This window comes from Chrysoperla carnea, chromosome 2, assembly GCF_905475395.1.
Source record: "Chrysoperla carnea chromosome 2, inChrCarn1.1, whole genome shotgun sequence".
NCBI classification, from domain to species: domain Eukaryota; kingdom Metazoa; phylum Arthropoda; class Insecta; order Neuroptera; family Chrysopidae; genus Chrysoperla; species Chrysoperla carnea.
The window spans coordinates 49,500,138-49,519,256 of NC_058338.1; the positions used below are offsets into that span (position 1 = coordinate 49,500,138).

At 29.2% G+C, this 19,119-nt stretch overlaps 1 protein-coding gene across 1 annotated transcript; it reads left to right on the plus strand.

Moving 5' to 3' along the window:
- Nucleotides 1–8,171: 8,171 nt before the first annotated feature.
- On the plus strand, nt 8,172–18,696 carry LOC123293229 (FMRFamide receptor). The gene is made up of 3 exons (XM_044873976.1): nt 8,172–9,087; nt 16,993–17,398; nt 17,965–18,696. Exons 1-3 carry the CDS (start codon nt 8,215–8,217, stop codon nt 18,198–18,200), a joined length of 1,515 nt encoding a protein of 504 aa, XP_044729911.1. The 5' UTR covers nt 8,172–8,214; the 3' UTR covers nt 18,201–18,696.
- The last annotated feature ends 423 nt before the right edge of the window (nt 18,697–19,119 follow it).

Consider the following 19,119-nt stretch of genomic DNA (forward strand, 5'->3'; position numbering starts at 1 on the left):
ATGTCGTTTACCTCTGGCTTATAATTTCGTACTATGTCGTTAATCATAGTTTGCACGAAACTTTTGGGTTTAAAATAAACCATTTATATAATTGATTGAGCATTTCGGTCAAACTTTTTCAAATTTTGAGAAATGATACTTTAAGTCATTCTAAAGAAAAGTAACCATAGTCACAAGTCATGAAAATGGGAGGATTTCATGTTATAGCTAAATTAAAGTTGGAAAATGTATTCATTTGTATAATATATGCCTATGTGTATATAGGCAAATGCATAAACAGATATGTATAACTACATGCATACGTATGTTTTTTAATGTAAGGGTGTTGTTTTTTAATTCTTGTTTTTTTGAAGAATATGAATAATATGAAGTGTTAAAATCAATATTTTCAGCTACATATTATTTCAGATACGTATATGATTTTTGACAATTAAATTACAATAATTTTTTTATACAAATGAGTACATTTTCCAATTTTAATTTAGCGATAACTTGAAATCCTGTCATTTTCATGACTTGTGACCATGGGAACTTTTATTCATAATCACTTAAACTAGCATTTCCCAAAATTTGGAAAAGTTTGACCGAAATGCAGATTACATCTAATTTGTGCGAGGTCTTTTACACAATATTTCTGTGTAAAAGATACGATTTAAACTTTATTTCGATCTTAAATACTTAAATAAAATCTGTTTTGTATGCAAGAATAATTTTACATTAAGCTGAAATGTAAAATGTACATAATCGTTAAAATAAATATTTAGAATAAATACATATAATTGTCCTTGTTTCTATAATCTCGATATAGATTGTAACAAAACGTGACCAATATTTTATTAGCTAACACACTGTTAAAATTGTTAAGAAACTACAGGACCGTAGAAACGAAGAATACGTTACACTGAACTATTTTTCAAATATTCGATAAAATTCCGAAAATTCGATTATGTTTTTATACCATGTATATGAAATATACCAAGGTATACTAAGTTTAGTTCCAAGTTTTTACCGCTTGAAAATATTGACGCAACGAAAAAAATTTTGTTATAGGTGTTCATAAAATCACCTAATTAGTCCATTTCCGATTTTCTGTCCGTCTGTGAGTCTGTCTGTCAACACGATAACTCGAAAAGGAAAGGAGATATATTGATGAAATATAACGTACTCAGGACGTAAAAAGTGAGATCGAGTTCGTAAATGAGCAATATAGTTCAATTGGGTCTTGGGTCCGTAGGACCCATCTTGTAAACCGTTACAAATAGAACAAAAATTTAAATGTAAAAATGTTCCTTATAAAAAAATAAACAACTTTTGTTTAAAACAGCGTGAACTTTTTTCTTTTTTGTTATTACTTTATTAAACCTATCGACAAAAACTGTTTAAGCTGGAAATTATCTTTAAATGCATGATGCTTGGTATACAATGAAACGAAAACAATCGCTCAAAATACTCTAAACTGAAAATGATGTAAAAGTGCAAGATGCTACGGCATCACAAGCATAATAATGTAATGCGTCTGTGCCTACATGCATGCTATTGTATAGAGTTGAGAGTGCAAAAGTCGAGGACCACATTTTGTCAATTGATTCTTGTTCAGAAAAGCTTATAGATTAATTGACTGCAAATTATTGACTTTTGATAGTTTAAGTAGAGGGGGAGAGATATACAAAAATTGAACCTATAGAGTTTCTGGCAACATCCAGAATATTAATCTATAAGTTTTTCTAAACAACAATCAATTGACAAAATGCGGTCCTCGATTTTTGCACACTTAACTCTATCCTGCTCTAATGTTAAATATATAGGAATGACAAACACAAACCGTGAAGGGCAGCATAACAATGGCTTGCATTTAGGAACAGACCTAATATCTAGCATAATATCTTCGTTAACTATGATATAGGCGTATAAAATTTGGTATTTGCTTTGTTGATATGTAATCGATATAATGCTTCCCTTTCAATGGTATAGTTAGTTCTAATAAAGGCTCTAATATAGTTTTATAGTAATCAAGCAAACCTATTATTATCGAATATACAAATTTAGTATAATAAAATCGATTATATACTAACATAATCTAATGTTAGTAGGTATATTATATAATCAAATCTCTTGTTTCATTTTAAACCTTGATTTTAATTTGTTATAAATTGATATATAATATAATCTCTATTTGAATCAAAATAACGCATACAAGTATAGATTGCACATTAATTTTTAGTCTTAGAGCCCATAGTGCAGCGATAATGGACACTTCCAGTAAATTTTTCGATGTACCAAAAACATGTCGAATCGATTGTAGAGACCAAAAAAATGATCCCTGTTATAAAATATTTACATTTAAAAGTGTTTTGCAATAAACATACTCGCTTAAAAAAAATTGCAACATTAAAACACTTCAGAATCGTGCGCTGTGAATCATGGCGTCATCTGTTATGACAATTCATAGTATACCAAAGAGTTTATACAACTAGAGAATTCCAGGGTCCAAAACTTGCAATATGATGAATAAGAGAGAAGATCCAGTGAGTTTCCTTGTATCTTTGTCTAATCTATATGTCATTGGCTGCATATTGCTTACATTATTGCTATTTAGTAAATTGTTAAAAAAAGATTTATGGAATATTATTTAATACATTAAAAGTTATCCAAAAAGTAAAAACGTCAAAAGAAACTTTATTTACATAACAAACACGATATAAACAGTTTATTTTTAATAAAATTAACTAAAAGTTTTAGTGAGTTGAATTATTATTTATATTTAAATTCACTTTCATCTACCAATATTTCAATTACAACATTTCTGAAAAAACAAAATTGTGTACTTAGTATAAACTGCGGACATATTTTGGTGAATATGCAAATCTGCATATTAAACACTTTTTCATTTTTCAGAAAAATAATACAAAACTGTATATAACCAGATTCTTCACGTTCTCTATGTATATAAACTCTTTGGACTTTAACTTATTTTGATAACATTTTTCAATCTTCGATCGATATTATTTATCATAAATTTTAACACTTTCCCAATGACTTCGCGTGTCACCTTCTTTCCTTCAGGAAAGCGTGTCATGTGTTGATACTATTTACACTTACACACTTTTCTTCAGGGTTGGGATTAATTACTGTTAAATTTATATGGGTGCGTACCTGTCCTTGGCACGATTTTTTGTTTACTTTGGATGCCATCGTTGAACGTTGAACATTGTATTCTATTCTTGTTTAGAACAATACTGTAATTTGAGTAAGTGCATTTAGACTATGAAGTATCCCTCTGGTTATTATTTATAATCAAAATGAGAGTATTGGATAGAAATTTAGAAGTAATTAATCATTTCACAAATAAAGCAACACACAACACTCTAGTTCAATGGCTTTTATTTATCTGGTATAATATTGAATAGCTTTTATTTATCTGGTCGATACAATCTGCATTGTGTCTCGCAACTCATTGTGAACATTCGAAGAAATTTTCCAATGATAGTATTTATTTTGGTATCACGTATAAACAACACACAACTTTCAAACCGTTGACCCAGTGATCTGAACAAATTCTAATAAACCTAGTTCGTTGGTAATTTTTATTTATAACTAGCTGTACCCCGCCATACTTCGCTGTGGGACATTATGGTTGCATAGAAAAAGATGAGAAGTATCTAGTAAATTTTACATTGGCCAATGGTTTGCCGTTCAACTGTTTATAAATTCTCGCTTTTCTTTGCGTTTTCGGAAGTAAATAGTAATTGTCTAGATTCAGCTCTGCATCCAACTTATTAAGTATTTGATTATTCCGTAGTATGCATCATAAATCATTTAATGCAATTATTATTTTTTGATTTAATTATTTGATGTGAATTAGATGTCGTGTTACCTGATGGACAAGCTATAATTACTCTATGATGTTTAATTCAATTTAGTTGCATTTTATTGAACAATACTGTTACACAAAATAACGGGTCCTGGTGGATGCGATCTTTAGATGCCAGACCAAACAGTTTTGTTTTCACATAGATCAGTACATTATAGCATTATGTATTGTATAAAACTTTATTTATGAATATTTTAATTTTATTTATACACACTTTCAGTTCTCGTACAGGATTTTTTTATAGCTTTGTAAAATATTTTTTTAAATTTTTGTACGATTCTAAATTTCATATTAAATTTATAGGGATACATTTTCACAATTTTCGTGGAGATGCAGCTGTCTGAAATTTTGAAAGTAAAATGTTGTATTTAAAAATTTTCTTTTATTACTTTTATAAAATTTTCTTTTAATACTTTGATAAGTATAGAAAACGCAATTCCTATTACGAAAATATTGTTACTTTAGGTTCTCTTTCATAAAATGGCAAAAGTAATATTATATACTTAATATGTAATGCAAAGCCGGATTTACAGTTTTAGAGGCCCTAGAGTCTCTCAAATAAGATAAACAAATTTTCATTTTTAGAGTATTTCAATTATTTATTGTAAGACAAACACAATTCTGCCAACAAACATATGAGGATATTGTAAAATACAAGAAATAAACCCAATTAAATTATATAAAATAATAATAATGGGGGTTTAACCTCCGCTTTTGCGACGCATGTCTAATCACAGAGGCCACCCACATCATTATTTGTTAATCTTTATTTATTAAGTTACAAACATATTTACAATTACATTTTTGATGTGGGTGGAGTCGGTTACTTCGTTCTTATCCAAGCGACGACAATGTGATCAATTCTGCACTACCATTAATTATAAATTGTTCACACTGCCGCTGCCTGGATTCGAACCCGCAACCTAAGTCTAAATAGTCAAACGTTCTAAAACTAGCGCCTTAAACCGCTCGGCCATTTAGTCTCTTCAATTAAATTATATTGTTAGACTAATGGAATTTTTCTTGCTTTTTCGTCGAAAAATCATTCAGATTTCGGTAAAATCCAGCTCCTGAAGTAAATCACTTTCAATGCTCAGTATGGATAACTTTGATAAGCTTTTGTGGAGGCCCTGGGGCTTCAGCCCCTGTTGCCCTCGCTTAAATCTGGCCCTTATGTAATACATATACTAATTTAATAAGTCATGTATGGATGCCCACCATCTTCACTAACCGAAAAATAAATTTATTTCAATTTTAAAATTGATTCACATTAAAAAAAAATTCTTAGAAAAATGCAAAACTTTCCTTGAAAATCGTAGCGATATGCTATCGACTTTTGATTTGTTTTTAAATTTTCTAGTTTTTTATGTTTTTATGGTTCTAAAACAACAAGTTTTCAACAAGTAGCATTCGATGAAAATCTTAGGATATAGTCTAGTCTATCTATTTTAAGCACAATGTTAAATTTTCAAGAAAGAAGATAAAGGGAAGAAAAATCGAGATACAGCAAACCAATACATGTAAAATGTCGGAAATTTTCCGTTGAATCAATGCACTATTTTCTTAAACTTTTAAAGTACGAGATCACATTCAAAATGACTACCAAAGTTGGTCGAAAACAGCTTTTTAGGTTTTTTAAAAATTAAAAAAATAATTAATATTGTTTAAAGAAAAACGGCTTTTTGTCGATAAAAGCGATTTTTGCCCAAACTGTTCAATATTTTTCCAATTTGCTAAACGCTCTTCTTGGGCAACTTTTCACTAACGGTCGATTAAAAATATATAGAGATACAAGCGTTTCAAAAAAAATGCAATCTTTAACAGTTTTTTTTTTTTTCATAAATTTTTATTTGATAATTTTTTGAAATCTTACTGGGCTAGATCGATCCGAAATAAAAAGTTACACATTCTTGGTAAGAAACTTTTTTTGATACAAAGCGTATTTAAAAAAAAATAAAAATAAAAAAAAACTGTAATCCCACACATTTTAAAAGTGTAAAAAAAAGTGCATTGAATTGTCGGAAAATTTCCGACTTTCTACTTTGGCTCGAAAAATGTAGAATGACTAGTCTGCAGTTTCCAAATTTGCTTTCTATGGTGTTATGTATAGGCTCTACGTTTAACAAATACTCGTCTATCAGGTTGAAAACAATAACTTCCTATTAGAAAACTAATATACCATATTATCATCTTAAATAAGAACATATTAGAGATACGTAGAATAGCGTAATGTAACCAACATTATCAAATCAGTTATATAATTTAATTATGATTATATTACGACTGCAAACTACACCAATATGTCATATCAGCATGATAAATGGAGTTATATTATTGTTATGTGTTTTTCAGAGGAATTAATTAAATGATAATTCATACATACAAAACTAATGCATAACATAGAGATACGTAGGGAACAGAGAGTTGCAATAGGCTTTGGAGAAAAGTTTTTAATGAGTACCATAGACCGCTTAAACTAACTATAAAAAGCAATTTCATGGACTTCAGAGGAAAAAAAAAAGAAGATTTCGGCTTCTAGTTTAAGAACCTACTAACGCGCAGTCACAGAAGTGCTGGAGTTGCGATAATTAACGCTATACATGGTGTTCTGTTATTGGCTGCAGAAATCCATTTACTTTGCTTGCCAAAATAAGCTCATCAAGAGCAACAAAAAAACTATTTTCCAAATTTTGATCTGAGGCTTATTTTAGGAGATATGGGTATGGCAAAAATTGATAAATTTATTCATTCACTGACTATCATTCGATACCCAGTAGCCAAGGATAATCAGTAGACCTTAAAAGGTTTCATTTAATATAATTGAACTACGGAAGGGATTTTTAAAAAGGTATAAAATGATTTAATTGGATTTGATCAAATTATCCCAATTTTTTTGTATAGTTTTATTATACAAAATGAACTTCACACATTTTGCAATATCAAATACATCTTGCTCCTGGTATATGAAGGTGGAGCTTGATTTATTTCTATTTTCAGAATAATATAATAATAATAAAAAAATTGGATATTTTGATAAATAAGTAACGAAAAGAAATTTAACCAATTAATTTAATTTATAGTTTTTAAGTATCTTCCATATTTTTAAGTGACACTTGCTGCGGACTACTAACTAACATTATATATCTATGATCATCATTTTGAACCATAAATTAAATAATTTTGTAAAACTTTTAAAATAGTAAATGTCAAACAAATCATGGCCAACTTTTCTGATATACTCAATGAATTATGACTATTTTACATTTAACAAAATTAAAAACTGTGTATATCAACTTTTAAGCCAAGTGAAGCAGGCGGGTATCAATTTAGTTAAGTTTATAAAATAAGTATATAAATTATAATGACGAAAAGAACAAACGAAATATATAAAATGTAATAATGAACGAAATGGAAAATATTTTTTATTAACGGAAATAAAAATAATAAAATTTAAAGTAAAAAATCCGATTGAATGAAATATGCCTTGAAGCGATTGATATGACTCTCATTGTTTGGGATAATATGCAGAGGATTTCAATACTTCATTAATCCTTTTTGAAATTAGAAATGTAAAAATTTTTGTATGAGCTCATCATAGTTTGAGGAAAATGTTTACTGTATCACTTTTTTATGAAAATTCATTCTTTAATGGGGTCAAATAGGGGATGAAAGTATGTATAAAACTCCGGCATTTTGGTGGTGAAAAAGGGATGATGGTTTGTATGAAAATTCGCTTTGAATTAACTACTTAACCGATTTTAAAAATTATTTCACCCAGAGAAAGTTACATTATCAGCGAGTATCATAATCTAAATTTTATTTTCAAAAAAATTAAATTCATAAAATTATGAATAAAAGGGAAGATACGTGAGGGTTACAAAGCGGTTATCTTAGTTTTTAAAGTTGAAATTGTTCAGGGAAGCGAGCGAGTACATTTTAGTTTTGTACATAAATGTTTCTAATACATTGTTTATAGATGCATAAGCTGTTAATCAAAAAAAGAGAAAACATAAGTCTTTGTAGTATTAGAATCACCCATTCCCAAACATTAATCTACTTCCCAAGTTTGCTGAATAATATTCCCATAATTTGTTATTTAAATAATAAAAAACTAATAAAAAAATATTTTTTGGTTTCAGAGCCTAAAGAAGAATCAACGACAGTCAAAACAACTTGCAATTCATGAAAGAAAAACTACGGACTAACAATGAATACGAAATCAACTATCATAATACAAGATAAAATTTTTAAAATACATATGCATTGCATTAAATGGAAGCATTTACGTCGTAAACTAAATTCAAAAATAATTGTATTGCAAAGATATTAAGAATTCTCAGAAAATGTTTACAATAAACGAAACTGTATCGTCAACAATGACACTATTAGCCACAACAACGGCTCAATTGTCATTGTTAGCAATTTCTAGTACAACTTCCACAACATTCGAACCGACAAATGGATCAACGGAAATTCCTACAACGGACAGTCCAACAACACTTCATATATCACCGGCCATTTATCCAACGGAACGAAAGTATCCAAATCCATGCGTTAAAGATTATGATCCAAATAAAGAACTTTTTAAATTCTACTGCTATGGTGTGATACTGAATGTTATTGGAATTTTAGGGATATTAGGAAATATCATTTCAATGATAATCCTTTCACGACCACAAATGCGATCCAGTATTAATTATCTACTAATTTGTTTAGCCCTATGTGATACCGTTTTAATTTTAGCCAGTATATTATTGTTTGGTTTATCCTCCATTTATCCATATACTGGATGGATGTTTACGTATTATTTTTATGTCTGGCCACATTTGTCCTTATTAGTATATCCGTTAACTGGAATGGCACAAACAGTATCAGTGTATTTAACATTAACAGTGACATTAGAACGTTTTGTAGCAGTGTGTCATCCATTACGGGCCCGATCACTTTGTACACTGGGTCGAGCACGTTTATATGTGATAGTGATTATAATATTTTCTGTGCTATATAATTTTCCAAAATTTTTTGAACCGTCAATGGGAGAAGCAAAGTTTGTTGTGAATGTAAAGTTGAATGTGACTGTGTATTGTGTTGGTGCGTCAAATTTACGTTTGGATGAGAACTATATTAAAATTTACACACATTGGTTATATTTAGTGTTTTTGTATTTTATACCGTTCAGTAGTTTAGCTGTATTAAATGCAGCTATTTATCGGCAGGTAAATTTTTTTTATTCTTATTATTATGTATAACTCTAATAGTACAATGAAACTAAACTTAAAAGAAGAAAGAAGAAGTGAAAACAAACAATTGACTGAGTTAATTTTGTTGCACACAAACATCACTGATATTCCCATATAATACATAGTATACAATTTGCGCTCTCACGGGTAAACAGTGAAGTTGACGAAAAAATGTTTCAAACAAAAGTTGTTCAATTTTTTATAAGAAACATTTTTAAAACTTTTGTTCTATGTCTAACGGTTTACAAGATGGGTCCTACGGACAAGATCCAATTAACCTATGTTGCTCATTTACGAACTCGACCTCATTTTTTACGTCCTAAGCACGTTATAAAAATTTCAACTTGATGTCTCTTTTCGTCTTTGAGTTATCGTGATGACAGACTTACAGACAGACGACAGACAGTCAGACAACCGGAAATGGACTAATTAGGTGATTTTATGAGCACCTATATCAAAATTTTGTTTGTAGCATCAATATTTTTAAGCGTTACAAGCTTGGGAGTAAACTATATATTACATAATATATACATGGTATAAAAATTAATGCATCTTTGAAATTTTCTACAGTTGTTTATTAGGATTTTAAAAACTTCGTACCAAAAAGTTGATCTCACAGGGGCGGGACTAACCCCCTTTTTTGGGGTTTATATAGTTGGAGGGTTATAATCAGTTAATTACAAATTTAAAAAAAAAAAAAAAAACTATGCTCAAAAGTTGAACTAACAATTCTAGCTGATTTAATTGTGCACCTTTTTTGTTTTTTTCGACTTTTTAGCTTCAAAATGGACCGAGATATGCCTATTTTAAAATGGAATTTTTTTTGCTCATTCAATCCAATGAAAAATGATCGTTCTTGTAAATCATTTGAGATAGGACAAAAGTTTAAAAGTAAAAGTTATTTCTCATAAAAAAATTAACAACTTTGAATCAGTCTTTCGTAAGCATCACTGTTTACCCAGGGCGCAACTTTGGTGATCTCTTTCTCTAAAACCATTAAAGATAGAGAGTTATAAATTTTCAGATAACTTCAACTAGTGGTTTTGTGAAACATTTTTAAAAAAACAAAAAAAATTCAGAATATACCTTAAAAATTTTTGAAATTTTTAAAGTATATTCTTGCAATTTTCGTACATATTAGACCCTAAATACATTTTATAATCCTCAAGAATTTTGGATAAACATATTATCTAGTTCTATTGAACTATTCAATATTCTTTACTAAAAGCGCTATCATTAATCACAGAATTGATTTATATTTAATGCTTCATTAAATGCATAAAAGAAAATGGAAAACATTTTTCTAATTACTTTGCAATTTTATTATTTATCTAAAATCAATGTAATCAAGAAAAAAAACCTCCATCAGTTCTTCATTAAATGTGATTAAAGTAAAAATATTTTTATACTTATTTTATATTATTAATATTCAAAAAGTTTTAAGTTTATCGTACATTTTTTTATACTTCCGTATTATCTATCTACTGAATTATATTTTACATACCGGAATTTTTTCTTCTATTCCGGTAAATAACATTATCATTGATGTTTTCAGATGTAAAATTTGTAAAAACAACAAAAATTTTATTTTTACAAGAAAATTAAATTTAATCAATTTTAGGTGAATCATTTTATTTATAACTAGTCAATATAATATACTGGCTATATGCGATAATCAAGGGGATCTAAGAGTCCGCCAAAACATCATGCTATCTAGAACTTGTGTCTGGAAAGAAGTCCCCGATTAGCTACAAATACGCGAACCTTTGTAAGTCGCACATTGAGATATTTCCCGCCTTTTTGTTTAAACCTACAGTGTTAGATAAATAAAATTTTCCGTATTTTAATCTGGCTTATAATTTACAATAAAAATATTACAAAATGTCTAAAAAATAATCACCTTACATCTAGCAAAGTAATTGACTTTGAGAACAACTTAAATTATCTGGGCTCCTAAATTTTCATAAAAAGCAAAATCATGTCTTGCCCGTTTAGCATTTACCATAGTTCTTAACGTTAAAAGAGAAAAATGTCTTACCAAATATTGACCAAAATGGAGTCAATAGAGACTTTTCTTTTGCTGAGGAAAAGACTATGAAATTTTTATCAAATAATGACCCATAAACAATCTAATTTTGATCAGAATAACTTCTAGAGGGGACTAAAGATATTTTTCAAAGCAGAAATTTTTGTCGCAAACTATTGTTTAAAGATTTTTCAGTAAGTCTGTAAATGTATATTCAGTAATACCTCGACTTATCCGAATTCAAAGTTACGCGATTGCTAGATCTGTCCGTTTTATATCTCATTTTATCAAGAGCTATCGATGTATTATTACTATACAATGAAATTAATATGCTATGTTTTACCTTATTTTAAAAAGTTAATATGAAATTTATGTTTTCTTCATGCAAAATATAAAATTATTTATCTAATAATCTCAAAGTTAATGATTTTTATTGTTGAACAGAAACGACCATAGTCAGAGTATAGAAAGTTTAAAAGAGAAGACAGACTTTATTACGAGAATACACTTTATTTTTTACGAGAATATCTACGCATTGTACATTCGAGTTAAAAGTAGCGCACTAGTTGACTATGTATGTATAGTATAGTTATGCACGCTATTATAAGTAATAGGCCAAAACATTTTTACGATTTTGTACGGAGACAACAACCTTATTTTGATTTAAAGGTCAAATCACAATACTATTATACTACATGTATAGAATGGTGGTGTAGTAGCTGAGTTACAAACTGTTACAAACTTGCACGAAACCCTGCATTTTATTCTGCAAAACGATTTTATAAATAATAGGCACTTTTTAATAAATTGAGCCCTGATCATGAGCTAAGAGTCCCAAAATAACACATTTCACCATTTATATATGAGTTCCCTCCTTAGAATACTATTCGCGGTTCCCATTGAGGTGTCACTTCTGAAGGACCACCCAAAGGTTTCTCATTTGCAAAAGCGTTTTACGTTAGAATGAAATACGAGATCAGTTGCTTGACTACACTAGAAGTCAGAGACTATATTTTACCGATATATTCTCTGCTAGAAGTTAAAACCACAAAACACAAACACTCAAGAATATTTTACCGAAAATTTAAAATAAAATCTGTTACAATTAAAGCACAAATAAAATTTGAATATGACACCACAAAACTTCTATCTAATAAATTTAGTATTCCTAGTGCGCAACGAATATATGAATATCTCCATCACAAAGTTAGAGAAATTATCATATTATCTCATTTTCTTTACCGTTTGAAAATTGAGTTAACACTCAAAGTGTGTAATAATTTTATTCAAACGAGTTAAATTTTAACTCATGAATGTAATAATAGTTAAATTGTATGTTATCTTATTTATTGTAATAGCTGTTTTATTGGATCATAATATCAGTCCCAAAACTATATGGATAATGAAATTTACTTAGGTAACTTTATCGTATGATATACATGCAACCACTATTCTAGAAAAGATCAACTAAGTAATTTATTACCGCTAACATTTCACATCATAAGCTATCACACCCATCGTCAAAAATTCACAAATTTCCTTTGCCATATTTTAATCAATCAACCTTAATAATTCGCTATGCAAGTCCTTCATCATAATATGACTTGTATGCAAATTTTTGGTATCAAATAGCATTTTTTTCACTTTTAATTTAGGTATAACCATCTGGATCAATCATTTCCAAACTGATATTTTTCGACCCCTGAAAATCGATACCAAAGCGAAAGTGGTCTACGGTATCAAAATTAAGAAAAAGGGGATCCAGGAGAATAGAAAGTCACTACCTAATTTGGGGATCTCGTACCTAGTAAAGAAAAATTTGCACCGATTACGAGAGTAGGTAAAAAATGAAAAAAGTAAAAAAATAGTGATGAACTACTTATTGACTTATTGAATGGCAAATTTATGATGACTGAAAATTTTTCTTTCTGCAATTACAAAAAAAATCTTCTAATTAGTTATTTTAATCGTGCCGTGCCGTGAGAGGGGATCTATCTAAATCATGAAAAATTGGCAAATGATCTTTCGTGATATAAAATTAGAGACCCTCTGATCTAGCTGTAAATATCAACTCAAAATTATAATAAAGAGATAAAAGCACAATAATAGCACATTGCGGGGTCCTTTGTATTGTATTATATTTTATGATTTAATACAACTAATACGGTTGGTAATAATTTTCCGTTGTTTTTTTCCAATTTAATTTTAATTAATATTTCGCGAAAAAATTAATCAAATATTTTTGTTAATTAAATTCTAAATATTTGTTTCCATACAAAAATTCTAACCTTTGTGTAATCTATATTTTCAAATAAATGAGTATTATTTATATTCCCTATTATTCATTAGTATTCTTTTATTGGATTCTGTATTAACGACAATCGACATAATGTGTTGTGTCATTGCCTCGCAACAAAACTAAACAGATTATGAGAATACACATTCACAATATTTTTCATGACAATTTCATGTTTCTATTTCACTTAAACTTTGACAAATCTTTAATTAAATTATAAAAAAATAAATAAACATTCAATGGCACAAAAGCTAAAAAAGAAAAATTTGCAGTGAGCAGGCGCGTCTAGGATAAATTAGCATTATTTGTGATCAGGTGAACTAAACTCATTGACCCTGTATTATGAAAATAAATCTTACCATATTTTCTACTTACAATTAGTTTGCATTCATTGATGGTCATTCTCTATATCTATGAAAATTCAAAATAAAGGATTAAATTAGGGTTTATACAGACAATCCCAAAGGAATATAATATATTCACACATGGGAAATTGTCTAACACAAATTTGTATCTATTATTATTATTTATTAAATGTTATATATGAACTTTCAATAAATAAAACTTAATAAAATAAGTTTTCACAAATTTTCCATAAACTACATTATGTCTATCTAATGCATATTTGATAAAGTGAATTCTCTCGTGGTAAAGTAATAATAATAATTAATTTTAGCAAGTTTATAAAATTAAAGATGTAGATAGTATTATCTACGTATAAGGAAAAGTATTGTATCTTAGATCACAATTTACAATTATATGATTTTAAAGCTAGTTTTATTAAATATTGCGATGGAAATCTCCTTATAGCATCATGGTACAAGACAATTATGTACCATTAATCACACTCTTGAATCACCCCCAGCGGCTGTACTTAAGTACACTACAACATATCAAGTCATTCTTTATTAATGCTTAAATTATTACAATAACGTTAAGTCTTTTTAAATCTTACCTCCTCAACGTTCTGGGTTATATTATATTACATTATACAGAATGTTCGATTTACATCTACGAATAGATGAACTACATCAGACAATCCATGATACAAGCCACTTTTGCAATTTCATATAACACCTATAATACCTCTTATTTAGATGCATTGCTTAACGCATGTACTCTGTCATACTCGTGGTATTTATATGCCTAAATGTAAATCCTAAATGCCTAAATAAAATAAAAATGTAAATAAGAAAATTATAGCCCTTAAGCAGTTTTTTAAATAAAATATTGTTCAAAGCAAAGAAAACAACTTATGAATAGCATAAAAACTGTAAAAGCTAAACTTATTAAAAAACAAAAGCACTTGTACCACCATTCTCTAAGTTGCTTGCCCCGTAGTAGGTAACTTTTTATCGTACAATTGCCTCCTTCTGGATAATACGTGACAATAAACCGAATAGTAATACAAGGTGTATTACCGCCAAGGTATAACACTCTACCCTTTAATATAAGTTTGGATACTATGTACATTCTTATTGCGGCTCTTGAGGTAATAGTATTTAGATAGAAGAACCATTTAATTATTTATATACTTGAAGGGTATACATGCAAAAATTCGTGATGTTCCACTTTTAGCATTGGTTTTTTTATTATAACAGTACTACTACTGTTGGAATTAAATAGGACTAAAATACCAATACTAATCCGTGAAATTGGAGAGCCTACTGGCTTTATACTTTAATTTAAAGCACCTTACTTTACCCGTTGACCAACCTTCTTCTGTCTTTTTACAATTCACGCATCCAGGAACACTCTTTCTACATTAACATATTTTTATACCATGCATATATGTAATATGCAAGGTATACTAAGTTTAGTCCCAAGTTTGTAACGCCTAAAAATATTGATACTACGAAAAAATTTTTGGTATAGGTGTTCATAGAATCAGTTAATTAGTCCATTTCTGGTTGTCTGTCCGTCTGTCTGTCCGTCCGTCTGTCCGTCTGTGTGCCAACACGATAACTCAAAAACGAAAAGAGAGATCACGATGAAATTTTTAAAGCGTACTCAGAACAAAAAATGAGGTCGAGTTCGTAAATGAGCAATATAGGTCAGTTGGGTCCTGGGTCTGTAGGACCCACTTATAGTAAACCGTTCGAGATAGAACAAAAGTTTAAATGTAAAAAATGTTCCTTAAAAAAAAAATTATTCATTTTTGGTCAAATTTTTTTTTTTTGTAGATATCACTATTTACCCACGAGGGCGCTAATTAGGTGCAAATTTTATAATATGTATTAATATGGGAATATCAGTTACGGGTGTGTGGCTATTTACGGGTGTGTGGCTGTCTGTGCATGGTATTTCAACAATTAACTCAGTCAATTGTTTGTTTCACTTGTTTTGCTAGAAGTTTAGCCTCTAGCGAGTTGCAATTATCACTTAATCAGTATGAGGTAAATTCAATGATTTTGTCATAATTGATCCATGTAAATAAATATATTTTGGCAGTTTCTCTTTTAAGCAATCATGATATTTTAATCTCTTGCGTTTAAAATTAAATCAAGGTTTGCAAACGAAGGTTCACCTCCTGTGTAATCTCCCTCAAAATAAAATTAAATATCCTCTTAGAATGAAAGAAAGCATCCAACCTTACTTATACATATGAAAGAAGGGTGTGATCTTTTGTTTATTGGACGTTATTTGACATAACTCTAATTTGTTCGGAATAATAGAGTAAAAAATTATAAACTTAATACCACATATTTTAAGCTATTCTTTGTTTTTATCTACACGCACTGATTTATCTGGTGTAGAATGGGAAGGATAAGAGTAAATATTAACTTAGTAGAATATTGCAATTTAGAAGTTTTGATTTGAATGGCTAAGAAGTATAATGTTTGATGGTGGCATGTAGAATGATGAATACTCAAAATACGGAAAATAAATAGTAAACAAATATTCTTATTAGTAGATTGCCAAACGAAAAACAAAGGAAAATGCATAGAAACAGTGAATATAATTTTAAGGAAACTTTAATGAATTATATGAAAAAATAAATCTGAGGACTTTTCCAGATCTCTCTTCATATTCAAATTGCAAATATATTAGATTTAATATCTCTAAATGCTAAATATCATGATTATTTTTAATGTTTTTTCGACATTGTTACTGTCTATAAATAATTCTAATTAGGCCATAGTTATAAATGAAAAATTGCTAAAAACTTTTGCGCATTTAGAGGTAGTAAATTTTGCTTAATTGATTATAGATGATTCTTTGGAATTTAAAAGAAGCAATTGTAATAATTTTTTGAGTAAGATTACATTAAAAAACATTTCTTCATTATCTTACATTTTTTATACTGCAAAAACTTCAATTATATCATTCTAATCATCTTTTAGTATACTTTCAAACTAGTTTATAGATCGCGAACTTATTTTTACAGAAGCATTTGGGTTAAAAGGAAGGGTGAAGCGTTTTTTTTTTTATAATCAGTTAATACACATCGTTGTGAATCTTGAAAAATTATACAAATTTGTAATATTGGGTTTTTATTTCCACAAAGTATATTAAAAAATTTATTTTGCACCATTAATTTTTTTCGTTTCTTTCGCAGGTGCGTAAAGCAAACGCTGAACGACAACGTTTATCAAGGCTGCAACGACGTGAAATTGGTTTGGCAACAATGTTATTATGTGTTGTTATGGTATTTTTTCTTTGCAACATACTACCATTAGTGGTGAACGTAATGGAAGCATTTTGGAAGGAAATGTTAGATGAAATGGTGCAAACCAGCAATCTATTAGTGACAATTAATTCTAGTGTGAATTTCATTATTTATGTAATATTTGGTGAAAAATTCAAGAGGATTTTTTTACGGTTATTTTGCAGTCACGGGATATTCGGCACAACAATAGGACGCGAATCACCAGACGGTGCAACGCACGACGACAGTCTAGCTTCAACGGCAGATCGTCAGAGCATTCGTTTACATCGACAAAACACCGCGTTAAGTAGGAATGGTAAGATGTTCAAGGATATTATAATAAACAAACAAAATTATGCAATTTATAGTTATCTCAAGATCAATTCTTTTTGAACTAAAACTTTAAAAATTTTAAAAATGTTCAGGTAGACACCTCTACACGATCTTTTGTACTTAAAATTTTGGACCGTTGGTATATATGATTATTTGTACAGTTACAAAAATCAACAGAAAAATGTATAAATTTAGAATTTTGGCTTGTTTTATAGAAAATTTATTACGAAAATTTCTAATTCAAAAACCATTATCCTTAGAATTTTGAAATGCATTTAGAACTGCCCTTCTTTACCTCGGTGTATGATTGAAGTTTAACATACATAGTATAAAAAATAAAATCACTTCCCGATGTCTGTCTGTCCCTATGTATGCTTAGATCTTTGAAACACGCAATTTCTAATATGATGTCGTAAATCAACACATTCTGCAGTATATTTAGTATCAGCACTGCACCCGTGCGAAGTCGCTAGTTTATTTTTATTTTATACATATATACATGCTTTGAAAAAATTTAAAAAATATTCATTGTTTGTTTTTCTATTTCAGGCATGTCAACACGAGTCGTAAACGGCTCAGTAACTAATGGAAAAGATCGTAGTCGTAGTGTTCGTGCACGGCCACCAAGTCCAGGTCCATGTGTTTATTATCCAGCGTCACGTGGCTGCAAAGACATTAGTATAGTCCCCACAATACCAACCACAATGACTATAATTATAAGAGATGTATCCTCACCAACAGGTTCTGAATGGGAAAACGGAGGAAATAATAGTACAGGATTTTAATTATAAAATCATTATGCTCATTAAAAATAATATATAAAATTGTTTTATTTTTCTACCAATTATTTGTTTAGGTAACCGCATACAAGGCTTTAAAAGAATTTTAAGCGTCGATTATTGTAGGTTTTTACTTTTCCATAAATAAGCCTAAAAATAAGTGAATTTAGCAATTTTCACGCATCGATTATTCATATGTAAAGTATGCAATTGTAAGGGAATTTGGCATATATATAGTCTAAATAAAAAATGGAAAGATCTTTTTGAAAAATAAAAAATTGATTTTAGCATCGCATGACCGGGACGGGGGTGCACAAATAACTGTACAAAAGTTAGAAGTACAAAAGTGGGGTGCACAAATAGGTGTTTTAACAGTCTCTTAAATCCAAAATTTTAACATTATATGACTTATTATTTTACCCTTATACGGATATGTAAAGGCCGAAAGTGCTGACGTCATGCCGAAACTAATTAAAATTGATTCAGGGATGTGCAAAATATTTCCCTTGAAAATTAATTACTGAATTTTTTCGTGATTAGAATACTTTCTTTACTTTGCACAAAGCATTTTTTTTTATTTCTTCAAAAAACTTGCCAGGCATTCAATTTTAACATTCTAATTTTATACAACATCAAATTAGTATTACTCCAAACATCTTAAGTTTTCACCTCGGAATCCCATGGAATAAGCTGAATTTTTGTACAAACCTTTATTTTTATAGTAAAAATGTGGTCTCAAAAATCACATATTGTCACATGTACGCGTCTTTAGATATTAGAGGTCAAAGATCGCGAAAATCAGTTTTTTATAATAGGTATGTCGTTTCCTTTTCTTTCAACCGCACTAACATTTGTTTTAAAAGTTGTCGAGGATAAAATTATCTACCAGTTTTGTCTGAATCTTTTTTTGTACGTTGAACCGTTT